We start from the raw sequence: 27,032 nt of genomic DNA, 5'->3' as shown, positions 1-27,032 counted from the left end.
GACTTCTCCAGACCATTCAGTTTTGTCTTCACTTGATTGTTATACAAGTATAGTGCCACCCTTGCTTAAGTTTAAGATATGTTAATGAAAACAAAAGAAAGCATTAGGTACATGGCAAACTCTAATTTTTTTTTTATTAAGAGAGGGCTTTTACAATTTAAATATATTTCACAAACATTATTATAATGAGTTGAAAGAGAGCCTATTTTAGCTAGCTATACATAACATACAATAATGATCTGAAATGATAGCAAACAGCTTTAATGCAACGATACATTACAAGTCTTGTCTATTAATATTCTTCTCAAATATCTGGTCACCCTATCACCAATGTAGCTGTAAAATACATTCCCATACTCAGGCCATTGTAAGTAAAATATATTGTTAGTGAACAGATAAAACATCACATCACAAAATACATTAAGACCACAAAAGTATAGCTGATTGATAAATGTGTTCTAGAGGGGGGGAAATGCATATTGTAAACATGTCCATCACAGAATTGTACCTGACTGGGTGCCCAGCATTAATAAAGATTACAGTGGCAAACCAGGAACTGATTCGTCTATCCTCCTTTTCTCACCTACCCCTGCACAGTATGGATAAGGGTGGCTGAATCCGATCCCATATTTTCAGAGAAACAAAGAAAAGGAAACAGAAGTTTCTTATGGAAAGAAAAAAGGAAGAAGGAAGAAAAGAAAGAACCCACAGTCAGATGGAACTAAAAATGGGATCCTTGATAAGTACAGGGCATGTTTTGCTAGGTAGATGGGTGGCAGAACTTACACTACGGAAAATACAAACCACAGAAATTGTAAGGCTAAAAGGTATACATATTTGGAGGCATCAGACTGATAAGAACAAACAGGTAATAGTTATTGTAAGAGGCAGTGGCAGATTTAGAGTTAGTGGGGCCTTGTGCGCAGCTTCATTTCTCCCTGCCCCAGCCTGCCCCACCTCAGGACCCAGTCAACAAAAAGAACTTTCTCTCATCTCCCCACCGCTCTCCCCCCAAGTTTTTCATTCTTTTTTCTTCATCGTCCTCCTATATTATAAGTAATAGGAAGTAAATGAAAATAAAAAGTGAGGTACCTTGATTGGGGCAGAGGGTTGGGGTTCAGGAACGGGTGCAGGGGTCAGGCTCTGGGAGGAAGTTTGGGTGCTCGGTGTGGGCTATGGACTGGGAGTTGGGGTGTGGGATGGGGTTGGGGTGCAGGGTCTGGGAGGAAGTTTGGTTGCGGGCTCTGGGCTGGGGCAAAGGTTGAGGTGCGGTAGGTGTTGGGGGACAGCACTTACCTTGGGTGGCGCAGATTCCAGAGTGACCGGCACACCCCTCTAGCAGCAGCTTCTAGGCTGGGGGAGACGAGGGTCTCTGCATGCTGCTTCCACAGCTCCCATTGGCTTCAGTTCCCAGCCAATGGGAGCTGCGGAGTTGGTGCTTGGGGTGGAGACAACATGCAGAGAGAGAGAGAGAGAGAGACACACACACACACACTATATATATATATATATATATACACACTATAGCTGGCATGTCTCTGAGGTCCCTTGAGATTATGATATTTGATATATATATAATCAAATATCATAATCTCAAGGGACCTCAGAGACATGCCAGCTACTTCCAGGAGTAGCGCAGTGCGGAGGGACGGAGGCAATGTGGGTAGGGAGCTGCCTTAGACAGCTCTGCACACCACTTGGGAGGAGGTGGGCAGCAGGTCTCCGTGCACTGCCTGGGGTGGGGGCAGTGCGCAGAGCTGCCCCCCCCCACCAGGGGCACGCAGGGATGTGCCAGCAGCCACCCACTTCCGGGAGTGGCATGAGGCCACCAGCCACGAAATGAAGGCAGCCTGCCTGCCTGAGCCCTGCTGTGCCACCAGTTGGGACTTGGGCAAATTGTCAGATGAGATTTCTCCTGTATTTTGGGGGGGTCCGTGCCACCGCACTGTTTGCTTCGTGGTAAATTTGCCTCTGTTAAGACGAAATCTCCACCCTATAAATACTTTTGGAAGACTCTCCTGAAGAGTGAGAATGAGGGTTTAAATGACGACACAGCAATTGCATTTTGCACGGTTGTCAGTGCTTCAGTGGTGGCTATTACTTTACAAATCTCCATTGCTAATTCTTCATCTCTTTATCTGACTTGACTGTGAAATGATTTATAGAATGCTTTCCACCACCCTCAGGGTACACACTTCCTATAACTTGTATCCACACCTTAAATCTGTCTGCCTGTCAGACAAAGCAACAAGGTGGGTGAGATTATATCTTTTATTGCACCAACTTCTGTTAGTGAGCGAAACAAGTATTCAAACTGCACAGAGCTCTTCTTCAGACCTACACAGCAACAACTATTCTGTCAGACAAAGCATCATTCTCCATTATGTATTTAAAGGGCTTCTGGCTACCAGTTTAAAAATGTCTGGAAGGAAACTTCTGTGAGTAACCATGAGCAACTTTGCTAAGAAGGCACAATGCCAAGGCAGATAAACTGCATCAGTGGTATACTATGGTGGGCTGGAAGAGTGGAGGTTTTGAGAACAAAGAGGAAGCCGAGATCACGGTTTGCAGAAGTGCTTTCCAAAAGGAGCAGAAGTAACATCAGCAACTTGATCCACTGGAAAAATAATTCTTTGATGTGGATAATGTGACTGCTGTTGGAGAATCAGTATTGGCAGCAGCTGAGGCAGGAGCTCCCTAGTTGAACCTGACACTGATGCATCTAGTTACAGTAATTTGCAGCAGTATGATAGGTGTGGGAAGAGAGACATTTTCCAATTGTTCAGTGTTGGTGCACAACACAGCTTGGAAGACTGTCCCTTTCAGCATGGTAGCAGGTATGTTTGGTAGGCAGTTTCAACTCATCAGCAAATGAAACTGTGTCCCCCAATTTTTCTGCTGCCAAAGTACCTTTGCAGAAATTTACCCATGTAAAGGACCAGCACAAGACCTATGCAAAACTTAAGTCTTGTGCTGGTACGGCTTGTTTACAGGAGGAGGCTGAAAATTATTTCTCCACAGATCTCTTCCTTGTAAATAGAGGAAGGAGAAGAGTTTAAAACTCATGTCCGATACAGGGCCCCCTCTGCAGATAACTCATGGAGCAGTAGCTGAGCTGGGCTCCTCCCACCCCAGTGAATACTCTCTACTCCAAGCATATGACCCCAGCAACTGATTACCTATGCACTACAATAACAGAACATTATATAGTTTGCAAAATCAAACACTGATAAGTTAGGAAACTTTTCCTGACAGTTGTCTTCGTAGTTCTAAATCTGCTCCAATGAATGTGTGTTATACGTCTTTAGTTACATGCTATTTTTTCCATAGGGACCCTACCACAAGGCAACTGGATTATTATTGTGTTAGTAACCATAAAGATGGTGTTTCCTAACCTTCAAATTATTGATTTTGCATTTTTAATGTTCTTTTGACCCAGTTCTGTTATATGTAATAGATAGCTAAATCATGCAGTAGTTAGGAGCATTGGAGGAGTACGACTGGCAGAGCAAGTCTTCTATGAGTTTCACCTTGTCTATATATTTCATTATTTTAACAGCCAGTGAACTACTCAGTTTTCAAATTACACCATATAATCTCCTCCGTCTCTCTTGCTTTCATTAAAGCTTATTGAAAATGTGATCTCCAAAAGGAATTTTTATCAAGGCCTCATTTGCAATCAAGTTCTTTTTTCCTTTTCAAATCTATTTTATTTCTCATTGGAACTTTCTGAATGAAATGGGTTCCATTACTTACAACTAGTATTTGACGAGCCAGAAGGAGAAAAAAAGAAACTCAAGATGGAGTGCACACTCACAAATATCTTTATACTTAATACCCATGCTGAGTATTAGATACACAAAAGAAATCTGAACCAATTTATATCAAAAACCTTAAATAGCATGCACAAGTATATATACACACACACACACACAACTACCAAAATAGAGCCATTGTAATGCTAGCATGTCTACTCCAGCTGTGTAATAGTAGTGGATCTGTAGCAACTTGTGGTTAACTGCTTTGTAACTTCAGAGAGGCTGAGTATTGAGATGAACAGCCATGGTAATAAAATAATTAGGTCACAAATTTTGAATCTTTGACATTAATTTTGAGTAGAAAATCTTCTTAGCTATCTTAGGGCTTGTCTACACTGGCACTTGACAGCACTGCAACTTTCTCGCTATGGGGTATGAAAAAAACACCCCTGAGCGCTGCAAGATTCAGCGCGTAACATGCCAGTATAGACAGTGCACCAGTGCTGGGAGCTATTCCCCTCATGGATGTGCTCCGCCAGTCCCAGCCCTGCCCTGTAGGGGCACAGACCCCGGCCCGGGGGGCATAGGAACTAGCTATCCTCGCCATTCGCTGGGCTCCCTGGAACGAGCCACTCCTTGCCACTGCCTCCCATGCCGCTCTGAGACTGGCCTGGCCAAGCCACCTTTAAAGGAGTGGCTGAGCCAGCACCTCCTGCAGCCCCTGGGAGAGGAACCCCAAGGCCTGAGGGGGGAGCCCCTCTCTCGGCTGCGAGCGGGCTGCAGTGCCTGGCTGCCCACAGGTGGAGGGAGCAGGCGGGCGCCGCTCTTCAACCCCCTGCGAGCCGCCTTCACCTGCGGCTGCCACTGTTTTTTGAGTTTTTTTGCTTCGGCAGTCCGGCCACCCTCCCCCCTTTTTTTTTTTCGCTTGGGTGGCAGAAAAGCTAGAGCCAGTTCTGCACATGGTATGTATCCCACACAGAAACTTTAGCTCATTCAGGGCATTTGACAGACAGTGCTCACTTAATGAGCAACTGTGACGTTGCATTCCATATGTTTATGGACATATGCTTATGAGTGTAAATATAATGTAACTGGAATATGCTTTATGCAAAAGGTCTCTTGTAAGGTATCATTACAAAGCTTATAACCTACTGAGTGTGGTCACCCTATTTGTATGAATGTATCATTCTTGTATCGGAAGCTAGAAATATGAAATATTACTCTGATTTTCTATTGTAACTATGCAAAGTGTGGAACATTAATGGTGGCTTGGAATCTTAATAGCTCCCATTAACTAGGACAGTTGGTTGTGAATGGCTCTATTTACTCACAAACTTTCCTGGGTATGTGCACGCCAGCTCTGAAAGAATGGAGAATGAGCTCTTACAATGACATGTGATCATGTCACCTGGTACTGGAATCCATTTTAAACCTTGTGTTTTTCCATTTAGAAGGAGGGGTGGGGACCCAGAGACACAAAAGATTCCCACCTTGTGCCAAAGCTATAAAAGGGTGTGGAACAGAACAAAGGGGGTTGTCAGTCATGAGAAATCCCTAGTAACCACCTGTGCCTGAACAAGGACCGTACCAGGGGAAAGGATTGGGCACAGACTAAGAAGGAGTCTAGTCTGTGAAAGAAGCTTATTGGAACATCTCCGAGGGTGAGATTTACCTGTATTCAGTTTCTTAAATGCATCAGGCTTTGACTTGCGTGTTTTTGCTTTATTTTGATTGGTAACTTACTTTGTTCTGTCTGTTATTATTTGAAACCACTTAAATCCTACTTTTTATACTTAATAAAATCAGTTTTGTTTATTAACACAGACTAAATGATTAGTACTTTGGGGAGCAAACAGCTGTGCAGCTCTCTCTGTCAATGTTATAGAGGGTGGAGAATTAATGAGTTTAACCTGTATAAGCTTTATACACAGGGCTGGCTCCAGGTTTTTTGCCGCCCCAAGCAAAAAAATTTTGGCTGCCCCAGCTTTGGGCTCCTCACTGCACCTCCCTGCTGCCCCAGCCCTGGGCTCTCCCCCCAACCCCCTGCTATCCCAGCTCTAGGCTCTGCCCCCCCCTTCCCCCACCTGCACCCTCCTTCCGCCACAGCCCTGGATCACTGGTAACTCTCTCCCGGGGCAGGTCATTCAGCAGGAATTTTGGATGTGCACAGAACACAGACAGTATTCGTTTCCATATGGTTACAGAATTGTGGTAAAGTGGAACAATTTTCAGCTTGTGTGATTGGAGGATATCTGGATGCATATTATAAGACTGTCCTCCATGAATGAGGAAAAGTTGGTGCCTTTATTATTCTTTTGTTCCACTCTTTCTTTCTATGGGGAATTTGCCAATGCAATATCACTGTCTTCCTTTTAAACAAACAAGCAAGCAAGCAAAAGGCAATGGCTGTGGAAAATAGCAATTCCAGTCCTAACAACAACTGGGAAGCATTTCTTGCTCAATTTTATCCTACTTTTTCTACAGCAAGTTATAGTGGATCAGTATATTTGATTTGGGAGAAATGAAGTAACAGCTGCCCAAATTGAGTGTGAGCACTCCTGAATTTTGAGGTGTTCAAATCTGGAAGGCAGGTGCGGGGGGTGGCAGGGGGGCTATGGCTCCGCAAGGAAGCACGGCAGCATGTATGCAACAGTGTGTCTGGCACTGCACAGAGCCAGACATGCTGGTCTGAGTGGCATGGTAAGGGGACTGGGGGGTTGGAGAAGGGGTAGGGGGTTCTTGGGGGGGCAGTCAAGGGACAGGGAACAGGGGGGTTGGATGGGTCTGGGATTCCGAGGGGCAGTAAGGGAACAGGCAGCGGATGGATAGGCATGGGAGTCCCAGAGGTTTGTCAGGGGACAGGTGGGGAGTTGGGTCCTAGGGGTGAATTGGGGGGGGGCCTCAGGAGGGGGCACTTGGGGAAAAGGAGAAGGGAGGCTTAGATAGGGGGTGGGGTCCTGGGGGGCAGTTAGGGACAGGGGTCGATCAGGGGACAGGGAGCTGTGGGGGTCGGATAGGTTGGGGTTTCTGTGGGGGGCAAGGCCAGTGCAAGGATATTTGCTCCACTTAGGAAGGAACAATCAGTTTCACACATACAGAATGGGAAGAGAATGTCTAGGAAGGAGTATGGCAGAAAGAGATCTAGGGGTCATAGTGGACCACAAGCTTAATATGAGTGAACAGTGTGATACTGTTGCAAAAAAAGCAAACGTGATTCTGGGATGCATTAACAGGTGTGTTGTAAACAAGACACGAGAAGTCATTCTTCCGCTTTACTCTGCGCTGGTTAGGCCTCAACTGGAGTATTGTGTCCAGTTCTGGGCACCGCATTTCAAGAAAGATGTGGAGAAATTGGAGAGGGTCCAGAGAAGAGCAACAAGAATGATTAAAGGTCTTGAGAACATGACCTATGAAGGAAGGCTGAAGGAATTGGGTTTATTTAGTTTGGAAAAGAGAAGACTGAGAGGGGACCTGATATCAGTTTTCAAGTATCTAAAAGGGTGTCATCAGGAGGAGGGAGAAAACTTGTTCACCTTAGCCTCCAATGATAGAACAAGAAGCAATGGGCTTAAACTGCAGCAAGGGAGATTTAGGTTGGACATTAGGAAAAAGTTCCTAACTGTCAGGGTAGTTAAACACTGGAATAGATTGCCTAGGGAAGTTGTGGAATCTCCATCTCTGGAGATATTTAAGAGTAGGTTAGATAAATGTCTATTAGGGATGGTCTAGACAGTATTTGGTCCTGCCATGAGGGCAGGGGACTGGACTCGATGACCTCTCGAGGTCCCTTCCAGTCCTAGAGTCTATGAGTCTATGAGGCTAGGGACACCATTCCTTACCTATCTTGGCTAATAGCCATTAATGGACTTAACCTCCATGAATTTATCTAGTTCTTTTTTAAACTCTGTTATAGTCCTAGCTTTCACAACCTCCTCAGGCAAGGAGTTCCACAGCTGACTGTGCGCTGTGTGAAGAACTTCCTTTTATTTGTTTTAAACCTGCTGCCCATTCATTTCATTTGGTGGCCCCCTAGTTCTTAAATAAAATAATGGAGATATCCTATCTCCTAGAACTGGAAGGGACCTCGAAAGGTCATCAAGTCCAGCCCCCTGCCTTCACTAACAGGACCAAGTACTGATTTTGCCCCAGATCCCTAAGTGGCCCCCTCAAAGATTGAACTCACAACCGTGGGTTTAGCAGGCCAATGCTCAAACCACTGAGCTATCCCTCCCCCGACAAGTCAATAACTTTTCCTTATTCGCTTTCTCCACACCACTCATGATTTATATACCTCTATCATAACCCCCCTTAGTCTCCTCTTTTCCAAGCTGAAACATTCTAGTTTCTTTAATTTCTCCTCATATGGGACCTGTTCCAAACCCCTAATCATTTTAGTTGCCCTTTTCTGAACTTTTTCTAATGCCAATATTTCCAGGTTCCCTGCTGCCTAGAGTGTGAATTTCCAAGGAAGGCAGATTGCCTCAGTGGGCCTGCTTTACCTTTCTTAATCAGAGGCATAAACAGCACAATTGCCACGGTTAATTTACCATACAGCTCTTTCTAAGCAAGCATACATTCTTAAAGTGAAAGCATACAGAGAGAACATATTAAAAACAATAAAAGAATATGCAAGCTAATAAGCTTATCTCCACAATGGCTCTTTTTGGTGTCAGTCCTTCTAACCCTTCCTGAAGGATTGGGACCTTTCATGCTGGGTCAGAATGAAGGCCCTCGGTCAGTTTAAACTCAGGCTATTTATCCAAAAGTCCTTTCTATGTCTACTTGTCTCTAAAGAATCCAGACTGAACATAAGTGTCTCCATGAGGAGGTACCTCTTTGGAGGTGTTACAACCTGAATGAATTTGCCTAATTATCTTCTACTCTTCTTAGTTCCTGGAAGGGCAGTGGATCCCCTCCCCAGGGAATTACATACAATCCTTGGCCCAAAATGACACACACTTAATACAATAAGTTCTCCCAAAGATACTGTAAGAAATTGTCATACCTGTCACACTTGCTATGTTGTCAGTCTTATGATTTTTATATCTCTATCTATTGAGATAGATATATAGTCTTACTATTTATATTTATTTTTGTTTCACCACTATTGATGAGATGGTATATTGGTGATATTCTTATAGAACTTATTGGTTTACTGGTAAGCTTACATGAAGCATTTAGGCAGGAAACTGCCACTGGTGAAGGAAAATTAGCTTCTAGGATTGCTGTTCAGAATCCATTTATACCCAGTGTCTTCTCTGGCCTCCCTTATCCTGAGAGGAAAGAACTAACCAAAGGAAATTGTCTCAAGCTGCCCATGATCCAGTTAATACTGATTAGAATAGTTGCACTCTAACACATTTTAGCAATCTTCGTGTAAATTTTTCGTAGATGAGCAGATGGTTGACTATACTGTTATAAAATGTCCAAGGATGAGGCAAACTCCCAGCTACTCTTAGGTAAATTTCAGGTTGTTACTCTTCCCAAATTCCAGGAGATCCTAGCTGAGTTCAGCTACATTTGGATTTCACCCATTTAATTCCTGATTGATGGAAGCCTGTGGTGAGGTCCCAAATCAACTCTTGGTGGAGCTAGCTAATGCCTTACTTTGGGAGGGCAGGACACTAGGCGAAAATTCCATCTTGCGCCCCCCGCCCCCCAAATCACATACATTATACCCAATACACGGTCACAGAGTAACATGTTATAATTTAGAATTTATGTGTCCGCGCTTTAAGTTTAGCAAATTTAGAAACAAGTTCCTCCAAGTCAATGTTGCGAGCAATGTCATGTTCTATTGACAAGGTAGATAGCCCAACAAGTCTTTGTTGCAACATTGATGTTCGCATATATGTTTTTATCAACTTGAGCTTCGAGAAGCTTTGCTCACCATTGGCCACAGAAACTGGGAGAGTCAAGAGGATGCGAAGAGCAATAACTGTGTTAGGGACACTATCTGTCAGCTTATTTTCCCATATGAAGTTCAATACATCTTGGGGTGATGAACTCCTTTATCTTTATTGAACTTCATCCTGTTTACCTCAGACCATTTCTCCAATTTGTCCAGATCATTTTGAATTTTGACCCTGTCCTCCAGAGCAGTTGCAATCCCTCCCAGTTTGGTATCGTCCGCAAACTTAATAAGCGTACTTTCTATGCCAACATCTAAATCGTTGATGAAGATATTGAACAGAACCGGTCCCAAAACAGACCCCTGCGGAACCCCACTTGTTATACCTTTCCAGCAGGATTGGGAGCCATTAACAACTACTCTCTGAGTACGGTTATCCAGCCAGTTATGCACCCACCTTATAGTAGCCCCATCTAAATTGTACTTTCCTAGCTTATCTATAAGAATATCATGCAAAACTGTATCAAATGCCTTACTAAAGTCTAGGTATATCACATCCACTGCTTCTCCCTTATCCACAAGGCTCGTTATCCTATCAAAGAACGCTATCAGATTAGTTTGACACGATTTGTTCTTTACAAATCCATGCTGGCTATTCCCTATCACCTTACCACCTTCCAAGTGTTTGCAGATGATTTCTTTGATTACCTGCTCCATTATCTTCCCTGGCACAGAAGTTAAACTAACTGGTCTGTAGTTTCCTGGGTTGTTTTTATTTCCCTTTTTATAGATGGGCACTATATTTGCCCCCTTCCAGTCTTCTGGAATCTCCCCCATCTCCCATGATTTCCCAAAGATAATAGCTAGAGGCTCAGATACCTCCTCTATTAACTCCTTGAGTATTCTAGGATGCATTTCATCAGGCCCTGGTGACTTGCAGGCATCTAACTTTTCTAAGTGCTTTTTTACTTGCTCTTTCCTTATTTTCTCTTCTAAACCTACCCTCTTCCCGTAAGCATTCACTATACTAGACATTCCTTCAGACTTCTCAGTGAAGACCGAAACAAAGAAGTCATTAAGCATCTCTGCCATTTCCAAGTCTCCCGTTACTGTTACCCCCTCCTCATTGAGCAGTGGGCCTACCCTGTCCTTAGTCTTCCTCTTGCTTCTAATGTATTGATAAAAAGTCTTCTTGTTTCCCTTTATTCCCATAGCTAGTTTGAGTTCATTTTGTGCCTTTGCTTTTCTAATCTTGCCTCTGCATTCCTGTGTTATTTGCCTATATTCATCCTTCGTGATCTGACCTAGTTTCCATTTTTTATATGCCGCCTTTTTATTTTGTAGGTCACGCAAGATCTCAAGGGTAAGCCAAGGTGGTCTTTTGCCACATTTTCTATCTTTCCTAACCATCGGAATAACTTGCTTCTGGGCCCTTAATAGCGTCCCTTTGAAAAACTGCCAACTTTCCTCAGTTGTTTTTCCCCTCAGTCTTAATTCCCATGGGACCTTGCCTATCAGCTCTCTGAGCTTACCAAAATCCGCCTTCCTGAAATCCATTGTCTCTATTCTGCTGTACTCCTTTCTACCCTTCCTTAGAATTGCAAATTCTATGATTTCATGATCACTTTCACCCAAGCTTCCTTCTACTTTTAAATTCTCAACAAGTTCCTCCCTGTTGGTTAAAATCAAGTCTAGAACAGCTTCCCCCCTAGTAGCTTTTTCAATTTTCTGAAATAAAAAGTTGTCTGCAATACAGTCCAGGAACTTATTGGATAGTCTGTGCCCCGCGGTGTTATTTTCCCAACATATATCTGGATAGTTGAAGTCCCCCATCACCACCAAATCTTGGGCTTTGGATGATTTTGTTAGTCAGAGGGTGGAGATGATGGCAGGAGAGAGATCACTTGATCATTACCTGTTAGATTCACTCCCTCCGGGGCACCTGGTATTGGCTGCTGTTGGTAGACAGGATACCGGGCTGGATGGACCTTTGGTCTGGCTCAGTATAGCTGTTCTTATGTTCTTAAATACTATGCAATCTGGAAATACATTAGTCAGAGGGAGAGAGACATGAGTCTCTGTCCAAGAGAGGTGACAGCTAGGAAATGGAAAGTGTGAGCCTTTGGCAGTATTGTAGAGGGGAAACACATGTTCAGTTGCCCTGGACTGTGACAGTGAGTACAAAACCTTTGCCAATCTTCTTCTGTGACCAGTAAGCACTGAGGCTGGACTATCGAAGTTTCCCCCCTTTGAAAAGCATTTTGCTGCTTCAATTTTCAACTGCATAAGGTGATGGTCTGACTGTGGAAAAACAATAAAGATTCAGAATTCTAAATCAGTCCCAAAGCCAGGGGCAGCTCCAGGCATCAGCACGCCAAGCGTGTGTTTGGGGCTGCAAGCCACGGGGGGCGGGGTGCTCTGCTGGTTGCCGAGAGGGCGGCAGGCAGGCTGCCTTCGGCTTGCCTGTGGAGGGTCAGCTGGTCCCGCGGCTTCGGCGGACCTCCCTCCTGCTTGCTGTGCTGGGGGGGGGGCGGGGGGGGATGGGAGGGTTGTGCAAAATGCTAAGAGCCACCCCTGCTCAAAAGCAAGGTCAAAACATACAAACTTCTCTTTGCCTGTTCCTCATCATAACTTAAGAAACATGCCTGGTAACTTTAACATGTGTGAACTCACAAGTAAATAAGATGACCTCTGCCGAACAAGGAGATTATACCTCTGCTATATAAGTAGAGCCTGGAGACTACACCAAAGTCAGCAGGTCTCAAATTTCTCTTAGGAATCTGGAGTTGACCATTGTAGTCGGCTGTTTGATATGACAAGATTCTAATAGTGAAACTGCCCTGACAGCTGCAGGAGAGGATCTTAGGCTGCAAGTACTTTAGTTGTCAGCGTGCAGAAAGCCTGTTGACACATATTGTTCAAGTAGTGGATACTACGTCTTCAAAACAACAAAGCAACATTTCAGCACATCAGCCTACCAATAATAAAGCCAATAGAAACAAGAACAACCAAAAACCAATATGCCATGACCTTACTTACAAATTATTACTAAGCCACTCTCTAATCAGTAAACAGAATCTGATCACTTCCTTTGGTAAATGAGGCATGAAATTAACTGTCAAATCGGTGTCTCACATATAGTTTTGAATACTTTTGAACTTTAAAGTGCTTACATATGTGGAAACTACCACTAAACCAAAATTCTTGTATGATGGACTTGGATGAGGCTGGCAAAAAGCAAATTAAGGCCTCAGTCCTACAACTTGTTCCACATGGATGAAAGGATCTTTCTGCATAGATTCAGAGCATATTCTGCAAAACTTGACTCACATGAGTAAGCCTGACTCATATGCACAATTCTACTGAGGTCATTGAACCTGTAAATATTTAAAGAGAGAGTAGACATATTGATAGACCAAGTTTTCACATTATCATCTCACAGCTATCTGATTATTCCATTTTTCAAATCTTGATTTTTTGCCTGACCAAGAGGTATGTTACATTTTTCCTTATTTAATGCAACCCTTGTCAATTTTATTTTCTTAAAAGGAATAAAAAAAACAAATATACTTGTCAAGGAAGGCGATTACATTTTTCTATGACTGGAACATCCATAACTCAATTATTTTAAACATGAATGAGTGAGGGTATATAGGTGTAGAGAATAAGGACCTCAAGAAAAAGCACATTCCAGACTCTGAACCCCAAAACGGATCTGAAGCAAATTAGTATATTACATAGCTACCCACTCATAGCAATTTCCCATCTCTGTAAAAATGCATCTTGCATCTAACATTATTCTATTCTTAATAATGTAGCTGACGACTGCAAGTATGACATAGACCATGATGGTATGGATATCAATCCTACCTAAGGTTACAAGTACAAACGTAAATTGGTAGTCTCACCTTCTACCCAAGATAAGTAAACTCCAAAGATAATGCCTCCCATCATCAATCCAAAGCCCACATGTGTGACAAAGGGTATGTCTACACTACAGCTGGAGGTGCAATTTCTGGCTCAGGTAGATGTGGCTTTGATTGAACTAGCCTGCTAACAGCAGCAGTGGCACCTTGGGCTAGTTCCTGAGTACAGTACAGTCTGAGACTTTCTGTAAGGAGCTCTGGTAGCTAGCCCGTAGCACCACCTGCACCGCTATTTTTAGCATGCTAACTCAGTCACAGCTAGCACATGTATGTCACCTTGAGCTGGGAATTACACTTCCAGCTGCCACATAGACTTACCCAAAGACTCCAAATGAGGGGCATAAAAAATGTATTCACGCAGCCACATTAAAATGCAGTAGGGTTCATCCCCTGACTGTAAGTAAAGCTGTCTATAATCTCAGTTAAATGATTTTTGACTTCTGACTTTCAACAACAAAATGAGTTGACCCTGAATTTATGCAGTGCATAAGTAACTAGAAATAAAATGAAAGTAATCTCTGGAAATGAGGGGTATTTGAAAGGATATCAAAGAGCATAGTGGAAAAAGCACCTTCAGTCCAACAGCTGGGGTGCTTTCTCTGTGTCCCCAGGGTATAAGGGTTTTAGTTTTATTATGTCAGGAACTCATTAATGCAGAGACTTGTGATTGAAAATTAAGGCCTTACATCTTTATTTGAACACAGCTGGCCCTGAGCTCATCTTTCCTCTGTACATTTACCTCATACAACCGTCATCCAATCTATTCGAGCCATGTGGTAATGTTAATGATTTCCTTTTGAGTGATTTTGCAGCCCTTCCCCCACTCCCAGTTTTAATGCTTTGAGGAACTTCAGAAGGCTGAAAACGTCTCAGTGAAGATGATGAAAAATCAAAACAGCCAGGTGCGAATTCTCACGTGTGTTTTGGGATGTCCTATGGGCAGCATGGTGTAGCGGACTGAGCACATGGCTCAGTACAAGGAACACTGAGATTCTATATTCTCTCTCTCCTCCTGGGTGGCTTTTACTCTTTGCACTTCTATAGACAACATGGTTTAGTTATGTCCCTCTGAGGCAGACACATGGCACTATCCCCCATTTACAGGGAGGGACTGTGAAGCTCAGGTTGATTATCAGCTGCTGAAGGTCACAAAGCAAGTCAGTAACATTACCAGGAGTACAACTCGAATCTCCTCTGTCCATGTCCCATTGTCTAGGTAGCAATGCCCTGTAGGCAAGTCAAGCCAAAGATATTCAAAAGTGACTGGTGATTGTGGGCACCCAACTGGAGACACTCTAATGAGGCCTAGTTTTCAAAAGTTGTGCAGCATTTTCTGAAAATCAGTCCCCTTTAAACAGTCTCAGATTGGGTGCCCAAAAAATTGACCTGCCAAAGTCGCTAGTCATTTCTGAATATTTCTTGGCCTTAACTTCTACATCTCTCACACACAAAAGTAGAAAGTATTGGGTGAAAATTCCCCAAAGCTTTATAAGTGCAGGAATTCTGCAACTTTCCAGAAGATGAAAGGCAAATGTCATCAGCAGCATTTTTGTGACAAGTATTTTTCTCAACCTGTGATAGTCTTTGCTCATCACAGACATAGGACTGGAATAGCAGGGCCAAACAAGGTCAGGAAGAAGGTGGGTTGACAGGGATTCAAGAGAATGCTGTACAGTATTGCAGTACAGAATGCTGTATTGCGACTGCTAACCCACTTGAAACTTACATGTTGTTATTTTTAAACTATATGTGCTCCAGTCCAAGATTTGTCTGTTTTGTCCGCCTTTTGCATTCTGCTACTGATTGACTTCAACAAAGGCCCCTAGACTGTAAAATTTCTGTGGCAAGGATGGTCTTCTTTACTATGTGTCTATTCAGTATCTAGCACTATGGGGCCCTGATCATTCATTCATTGACTAATTCCTAGGAACTACCTTAATAACAACAAACAACAACAACAACAACAGTAGTGACAACAGTCCAGACATTTGAACATGTGACTGGGAACCAGAAAGTGCTACACTCCAATACTGATACTAACTTGCTAGGTGGTCTAGGGCAAATCACTTAACCTTTTGCCTCAGTTTCCTCATAGTGAAGTGCCAATATTAATTAGTACTCACCTTCTTCCATACAAGGAAGTTGTAAGAATTAATACATGTTGGTACAGCATTATTTTAATGTTTGCAAATTAATTTTAAAATAATATTTGTAAAGTATTTCCATCTGTTTTGTATATTTTATTATTATTCAACATATAAATCCAAAGAAAACAAACTAAGAATGTCTGAGATAGTGAAAAAGGGTCTGAGGACACTTTTGAGACCATCCTATGAGATTTAGCCCTGTCACTAATGTGATTTTTATGGAGGATATAGAGTTAAAAATCCATCCCGCCACTGAAAATCTACTTCTCTGTACTAAAGTCATTCCATGTTCAACAGCACAGTTGATCCCCTTTTCCCATTCATACACATGAAATCTTAATTTCTCACCACTGCAAGAAGAAGTCATTTATCAATAACATTTTTCTTCGTCTGCAGTGTTTTTTCAGCCCCACTGAACATTATATTGGTGTTTCATATTCACTTCAACTTTGCTTAAGTATTGTTCTTTCTCCAGATGGTGTAGTATTACACACAAGTCTATTAGTCATTTCATTTACTCCACTGCTATGAAATTGCAGTCTACTCTCCTAGAACAGTAGATAATTAACTCTTTAGAAATAAAGCTAGTGTTTTGCCAGATGTATAGCTCTTCCTGAAAGTGAAGCAAGCAGACATGTACAGGGATTACTACAAAATATTTGCAACCAGATTGGTTCTTGGACAAAGCAGACAAGATGGACCAGAAAACAAGTTATAATATATGAGCTTGGGGCCAAAAAAAGAGGATCCTTTTTCTGATGGCGGAGCAACATTATTAATATTAATTTGTATAACCATAATGTCTAGAAGCCCGTGTCATGGATCAGGACCCCGTTGTGCTAGACACTGTACAAACACAAAACAAAAAGCCCCTGCCTCAAAGTACTTGCATGTAGGCAAAGACAACAATAATTTGCAAAATATACAATGTCACCACCCTGAATATCTTCCCATTTCTAAAACTGAACCTGAATTCAATTTTAGGCTCTGAGTAAATATTCCCAATCCCCCCGAGCACATACTCCAGACGGGATTGGGATAAGAAGTGCCAAAATGGCACAAGATAGTTTGCTCTCATGGTAACCCCATCCAAGAAGGCAAGTGTCAGATATTGTGTATATGTTCTCATGAGACTTCCAGCCCACATTACATGAAGTTGCGATAATTCAGATAAGCATTGGAACTGAGTTCTTAGCCAATCCAAATGCAAAAGCTGAGCATTCGGAGTGTCCCTTCACCAAGGCTTAATATGTACTACATTACACTGACTTGTAGACCTGAGGAAAATATAAGCATTTGCTATCAGGATCTGAACAGGTTCAGTGGGAAGCCAGTAGAGTGAGAGGCGGTGGGGATCTAGAGTCAGTGCAAAATGGGTGTTGCTTAAACCAAGTCTCTGACCTAACTGGCTATCCTGCCCCCTAATGAGTCCTCAGGGCTAGTTGGGTATTAATTGGGAAGGGCCACTCTATAGGGTCCACATGCTTGGCTTGCCTCCATTCCCACATCAGAGCCCAATGCCGAACAGCCAGTCAACACTCAGAGCAAAGAGAACAGGCTAAGGGTATGGCTACACTTACAGTTGTACAGCGCTGGGAGTTACAGCTGTCTTCGTACAGCTGTGTAGGGAAAGTGCTGCAGTGTGGCCACATTTGCAGCACTGTTGGGAGTGGTGCATTATGGGCAGCTATCCCAGGGTTCAAGTGGCTGCAACGTGCTTTTCAAAAGAGGGAGGTGAGAGGAAACGTGGGGGGGAGAGAGAGAGAGCGGATTTTTGGATCTGTCAGCTCCCTGCTGTCATAAACAGATAGCTAAGGGTTAATGTCTCATTCACCTGAAGCACCTGACCAGAGGACCAATCAGGAAACCAGATTTTTTCAACTTTGGGTGAAGGGAAGTTTGTGTCTGAGTCTTTGTTTTCTGGCTGCCTGCTTTCTCTGAGCTTTGGAGAAGTAGTTTTTACTTTCTAGTCTTCTGTTTCTAAGTGTAAGGACAAAGAGATCAGATAGTAAGTTATATGGTTTCTTTTCTTTGGTATTTGCATGAATATAAGTGCTGGAGTGCTTTGATTTGTATTCTTTTTGAATAAGGCTGTTTATTCAATATTCTTTTAAGCAATTGACCCTGTATTTTGTCACCTTAATACAGAGAGACCATTTGTATGTATTTTTCTTTCTTTTTATATAAAGCTTTCTTTTAAGACCTGTTGGAGTTTTCTTTACTGGGAAATTTCAGGGAAATTGAGTCTGTACTCACCAGGGAATTGGTGGGAGGAAGAAATCAGGGGGGAGATCTGTGTGTGTTGGATTTGCTAGCCTGATTTTGCATTCCCTCTGGGTGAAGAGGAAAGTACTTTTTGTTTCCAGGACTGGGAACAGAGAGGGGGAGTCACTCTGTGTAGGTTCACAGAGCTTGTGTCTGTGTATCTCTCCAGGAGCACCTGGAGGGGAGAAGGGAAAAAGGATTATTTCCCTTTGTTGTGAGACTCAAGGGATTTGGGTCTTGGGGTCCCCAGGGAAGGTTTTTCAGGGGGACCAGAGTGCCCCAAAACACTCTAATTTTTTGGGTGGTGGCAGCAAGTACCAGGTCCAAGCTGGTAGCTAAGCTTGGAGGTTTTCATGCTAACCCCCATATTTTGGACGCTAAGGTCCAAATCTGGGACTAAGGTTATGACACCTGCCTTGCAAGTTCTAAGGACTAGAACATACACATCACCAACTTGCAATCAATTTAAAAGTTTTGAGCCCTTCCCCCACCGCTCTCTTATTCACTAAATGCAAATTGTGCACTCCTAAATAGCCTTCAGACCACATAAGAAGCTGCTCAACACGGACTCCCCCCGCCCCCTCTGCGGTGTGACTTCTCTCTTCAAGCAAACAGCTGTGAACCTTCCAAAGCAATTCCCCTGCCTGCCTCCACTCGCTCGCTCCAGCAAACAGGAGCTGTGTTTGTTTTTTAGATAAGCAGCTCGGGGGAGCTCGGAGTTCAGCCATTCTTCCGGTTTGTTGTGAGCAGGAATTCTGGGATACCTCCTAATACCCTGGCGGCCAATAACAGCGTTTTTGGTGGCCACACTTGATAAGCAGCGCTGCATCACCAGTGCTGCAATCGTTACACCCCAAGCAGACCACGTGTACAGCAAGGCTGCAGCCAGGGAGTTGCAGCGCTGGATGTGCCTTGCAGGTGTGGACAGTTACTAAGTTGCAGCGCTGTAAACCCACCACCAGCACTGCAACTCTCCAGTGTAGCCAAGCCCTAAGTCTGATCAGCAGGCTTGCTTTGCCTGCATGAACTCAATGGCTATCAGTGCAGGGCTAAGAAATGAGTGATAGAAGTGGAAATGTTCATGAAGCAAGAGCAAAAGCAATAAATGTAAACAACAGATTTGTAATAGTAATGCCCAATCAGCAAGCAACATTGTGTGTATGCAAATAAAACACACAGATGGTTGTTGCAAACTTAAGGCCATTATGGCTGAGTTATGCTGACAGCTCCAAAAGATATTGCTCTGGCTGTTCGCGCCTGGCAATATAGATTGGCACTTGCAGGAGATCTGCATGAGGGAGAGGGACCCCTGAGCACCATCTCCCTTCACCTCTATGCCTGATCTAAAAATAAACTATTTGTGAAATAAGATAGAATGCTAGATCAATGTGGTAGTTGAGGTTTGTTCTGAAAAATCAAGAGGACCGACCTCAATGAATGAGAAGATGTGATTGAATCTTTCTTGGCATGAGGTGGGCAAGGAATTTTGGAATGATGAATGTGGTAGTGACGGAGCCAGCAATTTTCAAAAGTATTTAACGTGACTTACAAGCCTAAAACTCATTTTGAAAAGTCATTTAAGGCTAGATTTTAAAGGCATTTAGGTGTCCAATGAATTCAAGGTGACAATCATCTAGATGCCATTGTGTGTGCCCAGTTTGCCTATCTACATCTTTTAAAATATGGCCCATAAGCACTTAGGAAAGGGATTCTTAGTCTCATTGAAAGTCAATTGGGCTAAGATTCCTAAGTCATGTAGATGCTTTTGGAAATTGTAGCCTATACTCGCTCTGCCCATATGCACTGTATATCCTACTCTTTGAAGAAGCTACTAATATCTGAAGAGAAATACGAAATAAAACTAACGATAATAACCACAGAGGTGTAGTTCTGTGTCTGAGCACACGGCTATAACTGATCCATTCTAATTCTGGTGTTTGTCCCGACTGCCTTCCTGCCTTGGCTAAGTCATTTAACATCTCTGCTTCACTTATTCCATCTGAAAAATATGGATAATACTCCACAATTGCTCATCTCTGGGGAATATATGAAAAAGTTAAGTTAATGATCGTGAAATACTTTGAAGATGTAAAAAAGCTAAATGGGAAAATGGCGGAGAAAAGTGGGTGAGGGAATATGTTTTGTTGGACCAACTTCTATTGGTGAGAGAGAGAAGCATTCGAGCCACTCTGTCACCAACCAAAGTTGGTCCAATAAAAGATATTATCTCCCCCACCTTGTCTCTCTAATACGTTGGGGCTGACACAACTACAGCCACACTGCATACAACAAGGGGAAAACGTTCATTATTATTAATTATTTGCACATATAACACCTGAGTTTCTCCAAGACCCATACAAACATTAAGCCTCACAACATTGCTGTGAGGAAGGAAAATACAATACAGCCTTTTGATAGATAGGCAAACTGGGCAGAGCTGGATCACGACCCAAAAGTCTTGATGCTGTCTGCTGCTCCAGCCACTGGATGACACTGCCTCCCAATGTCAAGCTTGAAAAGCACTTTCCATTCAGTGCAAGGTTTGAAATAAACTGGCAAAGATAGCAACTGTAGCAAAAGAGAAACTCTTTCTAGGTCATTGCATCCTACTGAGGTTAAAAAAAAACCTCACAACATTTACCATCCCTGCCAGCAAACCTTGAATTCTCAAGTACAAATCTGTTCAAAGAGATAAGTTTAGACATACACACTTAGGGTTCCACTTTTTGAAAATGCATTTAGGAAATTTTTGAAAAGAATCACTTTCCCTCTTCCCACCACCCTTATTATACATGCACAGGACTTCTACATCCCTTCTCCCCTGCCCCCGCATCTCCCATTAAAACACCACTTCTGTGCCAGTCAGAACTGATATGCCATTTAGAAACTGGAAGAAGAAGAAGAAGAAAAGTTCTCTCAACTTTTTGGAGATTCCCCTCAGCTTTTCATTGTAATTCAGACTAAAAAAGCGTTGTAAATTGACCTTCGTTCTGCAAAGAATGGAAGTTCACCTCAATCTCTGTGAGACTGATATAATTACCATGAGGGGTGTATTTTAAAATCAGAAAGAGATTCATACCTGAATGAAGGGGAAGCATATTTCTGGGTGTATGTATTTATTCAGCTAACTAATGTCAATATAATACAATTCTTTCTTTAAAAGTATCAGGAAAATACAGCAATTTTATATATATTTAGTTTGGTCTTAAACAGTATCTCAACCTTTCCAGAAGGTTGAAAGGTGGAATTCCCTTCTGAAAAATACTAATTACAGTCCTGTTCCTATGCGCTTTTGTGGGCAGTAACCGATGCTATTAGTGATTCTAAAACAACATAATATTGTTGGTGAAGGCCCTAACTGATGGAGTGATTTGCTTTCATTAAGTTGTTGAATTAATAATTCACTAAAATGTATGCACAATCTCAGTATAAATCTTTGGCATAAATGTGCATGGAAACAATGAACAAAAAAGAAAAAAAATCCTAACTTTATCTGAAGTAAGTTTATGGAACTACAAATACCCTCAAATTTATGCCCAATCCTGCCCACTAGGAAGGGGATCAGGATCACTGTGAACGAAATTCCAAATGCAGGATAACATGAAGTAAAGATAACAACGGAGGCTTTTACAGCCAACGTTTTAGTGACCGAGTTATGCACACTATTAGCTAGACTTGTTGAGTCATTAGAAACTCGAGACTGAAATAGCATGTTCTCTCCATGAACACTTGCACTTAAAACTTCAGTGCCATATTAGCGCTTCAAAATAATTACATACTCTCATACTGCGCAAGTTTAGTTCCCCTTCCAGTCTATGCAGATGGCATGTAGAAGCAAGTCTGATTTGGGGGAGCCGCCAAAATCAACCTGTACGATTAGAACTCGCAGCAGCGAACCGGGGCTATCACAGCTTATCGGCAACACAGTTTTCTTGGCAAAAAGAGAGTCCCAAATTCAGAGCGTGGGATAGGGATACTAAAAGCCTCAACTGTACACATACCACATTCGATTCACCATGCAACCCCCCCACCCCACCCCAAACTTACAATTAAAGGGATGTGGTAAGAAACGGGAGGGAGTCTTGGAAGTTTTCAGGATCCAGTTCCTACATCCAGGCAAACTTCGGAAAAAGTTGGTGCGGGGGGTTAGGACGGAGGGAGACAGATATCCCCAGAGTAGAGTCTCAAAATCGATCACAGCTTTCGATTAACCAGCTCAGCTCCCACTGGTTCTGAAGTTCTAGAGCAAGGAGAACGCCCTGGTGTGAGAGAGGGTCCGGATACGGTTTTTTTTCAGCCTTTATAAGAGGCGCTATTACCCTGGCTGCAATTAGTTACCACCACGCATGGCAGCATTAACATCCGGATTTCAATCATTCCTTTGCACTCCTGTTAATCTGCAGCCTGCTACAAATGAGATGTCCGAGACTTTAAACAGTTTGGCTGGGCTGGGAGCACGGAGGGCACCCAAGGCTGGGGAATCTGTTAAATTAGAGCTTACCTTTCCTACTAAAAATGTTGCCCGAGATTTTAAGGGGAGGAATATGCACAAATCGGAGTAAAGAGACCCATCGCTTGCACACACGCGGATCAATATTCCTGCAACACGTTAAACTGACTCACGAAACCCTAGGTAAGTTTCTAAGTCAGTTTCGGGGGGGGGGGGTTCAACTTTTCCCAACAACGTACACCCCGCCCGAGAAGTTACCTGACTGCAAACCACCACATCAAGTGCCCCTCCCCCCTCCCGCGCGAACACACTCACACTTTACCTGCTTTTGTGCCGAGTCTTTAATAGATTCCTTCCAAAGGGAGCCATAGCCACTCCAGCGGCCGAACCACCACATCAACGCGGCCAAATCCAAGGCTGGGGTGTTCTTTCCTCCCCCTCTTTCCCCTCACCTCCTTCAGCTTGTTAGTAGTCACCCAGCGTAGCGATGAGCTGGAAGTTGTGCAATTTGCTAACTACTGGTTTGTTGTTGCTGCTGCACCTTTGGAGTCCTGCCCAGCTGCAATCATAAAGGAGGCGTTTATGAGCAGGAAAAAGGAAAAGAAAAAAAAAACCCACCCACTTTCTATTGTGATGTGAAGTTATTTGCAGAACTTGCTAAACTTTCAGCCTTGCCAGCCGCCAAGGCACCGATCAACAAAGGGAAAAAGGGGATTTGGCTCCAGGAGGGAGCTAGGCAAGAACACACAACAGAAGGATTCAAACTTTCTCCGCCAAGTTCCAGCCACTTAAGGTCAAGTCGAGCAGCTAAACACAAGCCTTAACAAAGGGCAGACAGCAGTTGTTCCACCAGTTCTAGTGCATAACAATAACCTGCCTTACAGATCAACCTGTAGCTGCTTCTCATTACAGGGTGTAAGAACAGTCAGGAGATGAAATGACAAAGTAGGTCATCTGTACTTTTAGATAAACATTTAATACTTTGCTGGGTACATTTAAACCTTTAGAGACTTTGGTCTGCAAACCTCACTCAGTAGCCACCTGTGGCTTCATAACACTTCCCAGGAGGGCCTGATTTTCAAAAGTGTTGAAAACCCCCAATTCTAGCTGAAGCCAGTGAGAATTCTAGGTCTCAGCCCTTTGAAAATCGGGCCATACAAGGGGGCTGTTAGGACGGGACAATGCAACACCGCACAGCACTCTCCAACAATGTGGTGGTTTTTTTTTTGGCTGGCTTTGTTAAAGGAGAAGTGAGCATGTGTTAAAGTTGTTTGTTCCAAAAACCTGGACCCTAATGCATAAATAGGATTAATAATAAAGCTTTTGAAAGGGAAGACATGGGTCCCATTAACTTCAATGGGCTTTGGCTGGGGATTACAGTGCAAAAGGCAGATCCATTAAAGCAGAAAGGAGTATAAACAGGGAACTGATGGTGAAGGGTACTGGGGGCAAGGGGGAATGAACCTTTGCCCTGCAGCTTGCATGGTTATTTGCACTGTAAAATGTTTCCATCCTGAGTTCATTGCATTTTACACTCACTTTATACTGCTGCAAATGGCTATACCATGCTACAGGTGTAATGGTTAATCAGGCATCCTCAATGTAGCCTTGTCCCACCTCTGCTGGTGTCTGTATTAAACAAGAGGAGTAATCAGGTAGAGTGATGGGTTTATCTAGAAGGGGCTTTGTCGTTTTTGACATTGGAATAAAATACTCCCCTTCCCTGAACAGAGATAGTCACATCAGCCTGCAATAAACAATGCTAGAGCCCATTCCATGGGTTACTTATTACTGGCAGTCCTGGGAATGCCCCACATACTTTCAGTTCAATCCCACTTCTGTAAACTCCCTGAGCTGTGACTACACAGAGAGGAACTGAAGTCACAGCTTGTTTGGGTGGGTTAAATTAATACACACACACAAATCCTTTAGATTCCTGAGGCTGCTGCCAAGGGAGGTTTTATGAAGCAGGATCTGCTTTGGGTATTATATGTCTGATCCAAAACCCACTGAAATTAATGGGAGTCTTTTTGGGCCAGGGTGGGGGGGGTTCCTCACCTTTAAATGGTGGCAAATATTTTCCAACCCCCCTGAGATGTTTGTAAGGGCTTGTCTACATCAGAAAGTTGCAGCGCTGGTGAGGGAGTTACAGCGCTGCAACTTTGAAGGTGTACACATCTGCAGGGCATCACCAGCGCTGCAGCTCCCTGTTTGCAGCGCTGGCTGTACTCCCGTTTTGTCTCGGGTGTAGAGGATCCAGCGCTGGTGATCCAGCGCTGGTAATCCAATGTAAACACTTACCAGCGCTTTTCTTGACCTCCGTGGAAGGAGGAAGCCTCTGGTAATCAAGCTGATCTCCTTTCCCGGTTTGCTCTCTCGTTCCCGGAACCCCGAGCAAGCAGGTAAGGAGAACCGCTTGCTCGGCGGTTCGGGGAACGAGAGAGCAAACCGTGAAAGGAGACCAGCTTCGCCGCGGTTTGCTCTCGCGTTCCCGGAGCCACCCTGCAAACCGCAGGGAAGGAGACCTGCTTGCTCGGGGTTCCGGGAACGAGAGAGCAAGCCGGGGAAGGAGACCAGCTTCGCCGTGGTTTGCTCTCTCGTTCCCGGAACCCCGAGCAAGCAGGTCTCCTTCCCTGCGGTTTGCAGGGTGGCTCCGGGAACGCGAGAGCAAACCGCGGCGAAGCTGGTCTCCTTCCCCGGTTTGCTCTCGCGTTCCCGGAACCCCCCTTGAAGCCGCCCAACAGCGCTGCAGTGTGGCCACATCTAACACCACTTGCAGCGCTGGTTGCTGTAAGTGTGGCCACTCTGCAGCGCTGGCCCTATACAGCTGTACTAATACAGCTGTAACAACCAGCGCTGCAAAATTTTAGATGTAGACATGGCAGTCTTGTCACAGAATTGCTATTCTGCTGCTGAGAATTTCTCAGAGTAAAATAGATATTTAAATAAAGGGTTTTTTCCTTCCCTCTTTCCCTTGTTGGCAAAAATAACAATAAATAGCTTTATCTGCTGCATATTACAATGTGAAGCATTCTAATATTGCTCACTTACTTTTCTCCTAGTTACAAAGATAAATGGGAATTGGACAACATCTACAGCTGTTCTTACACTTCCAAATTAATCAGCTGTCACCTCACAGTATTAATTGATTGTAACTATTAAAGTACGGTATGATGTAGTGGCCTACTTGTTCCTTTATTTACCTGCATTGCCAGATAAACTTAATCGTATGGATGGGCCTCTGGAAAATTAATGCTGTTATGCAAATAAATCACGAAGCAGATTTAAAAATAAATCTTCAGGGTAAATTTTATATACACACACTTCATTGTGCAAACCTCTAAAGTTTCCATTTTCATTTTAATGGCATGAATTTTAGGAAAGACTCCTGCAATAACAACTGTACATTTCTATCCAAGTTTGAAATAACATACTTACCCTTTGCACACTTTCTGAAATGAGTTTGAAAATATCTGTATAGTTTACTTTAGAGAGGAGGCAAGTAAGAGAGGTCATGATAGGTAAACAAAGCACCAAATGAGCTGGGAGTTTCAATTGACGGTTTCTAAAATGCAAGAGGAAACATACAATGAAACTGAAAGGAAACAAATTTCAAAGTGATAAAAAGAAATAGTTTTTTCACACACTATATTTTAAATAGACCTTTATATCAACAAAAATAATACCTATTGGGGTTCTCACAAGGAATTTTTGGTGGCCTCAGAGTACAGCCACCAACTCTTGCTGGTGGCCACGCTGACAGTTTTTCTTAAAATACTTAATTAACTTTAGGAAAAAACAAATAAATAGGCACATATACATGTCCAAATCATTGTAATTTATTTATGTAGGGTTTTTTACAGACTCAGTAATAAAAATAATGTACAGGTGTCTCTATTCTTTACTGGATCTAAACAGAATAGAAACACAAATAAGGTATTTTGTATGTTTTGCTTTTGTTGTTAATTTTTTTTTAGACCTGCTAGCTGCTGTGAAAAGTAGTATTTGTACATATTTCTTTTCACAGCAAAGTTACTCATCCCCGGAAAGCTGGGGGAAAAATAAAACCCCAGTTGGGGAGGTGGGTTAGGAGGCAGGAGAGCCAGGGTTATAGGGGACTGGAGGAGACAGTGGTGGACAGGTGATGGGAGAAGGTGGGAGTGAGGGGCTGGAGCCTGGGGTCCGGCTGTACAGCTAGGTCCTGGAGAAGGCGGCAGGGGCCGGGGTGACATGGGAAGGGGTGATTCTGGGGCTGGAGTCTGAAGCCCTGCTCCCAGTGGGCCGGGGATGTGCTGGCCAGTGCTTCCCAGAGCTCCCATTGGCTGGGAATGGTGAACTGTGGCCACTGCGAGTTGCAGGTGGCCATGCGTACAGATGGTCAATGTAAACAAACTGTCTCGCAGCCCACCAGTGGATTACCCTGACAGGCCACATGCGGCCCACAGGTTGCCCGCCACTGGCTTAGGACATTAAAGAAAAAAAAAATTCAAAAGCACCCAAATCACTTGGGAGCCTCTCATGGACTTATGCCTGGTCTACAAACATACATCAGAAAAATCCACACCAGTGAGCAACAGAGTTATATCAACTTAGCTCCCAGTGCAGGCAGCGCTATGCCAGTTGAAGAGATTCTCC

At 43.4% G+C, this 27,032-nt stretch overlaps 2 protein-coding genes across 2 annotated transcripts in view; one reads left to right on the top strand and one right to left on the bottom strand.

Moving 5' to 3' along the window:
- Positions 1–22,923, bottom strand: part of RASSF9 (Ras association domain family member 9) — a 37,583-nt gene extending 14,660 nt beyond the window's left edge. Inside the window, exon 1 of the mRNA XM_030548604.1 lies at positions 22,720–22,923. Coding sequence (XP_030404464.1) covers positions 22,720–22,766 — 47 coding nt within the window. The 5' untranslated portion in view covers positions 22,767–22,923. The remainder of the gene's footprint in view (positions 1–22,719) is intronic.
- NTS (neurotensin) overlaps positions 22,493–27,032 on the top strand; it is a 28,687-nt gene continuing 24,147 nt past the window's right edge. The window contains exon 1 of the mRNA XM_030548606.1: positions 22,493–22,580. The gene's annotated coding sequence lies outside the window, so the exon portion shown is untranslated. The remainder of the gene's footprint in view (positions 22,581–27,032) is intronic.

The sequence above is a fragment of the Gopherus evgoodei genome, chromosome 1 (genome assembly GCF_007399415.2).
Source record: "Gopherus evgoodei ecotype Sinaloan lineage chromosome 1, rGopEvg1_v1.p, whole genome shotgun sequence".
Classification (NCBI taxonomy): domain Eukaryota; kingdom Metazoa; phylum Chordata; order Testudines; family Testudinidae; genus Gopherus; species Gopherus evgoodei.
This window is presented reverse-complemented; position numbering and strand designations above follow the sequence as displayed.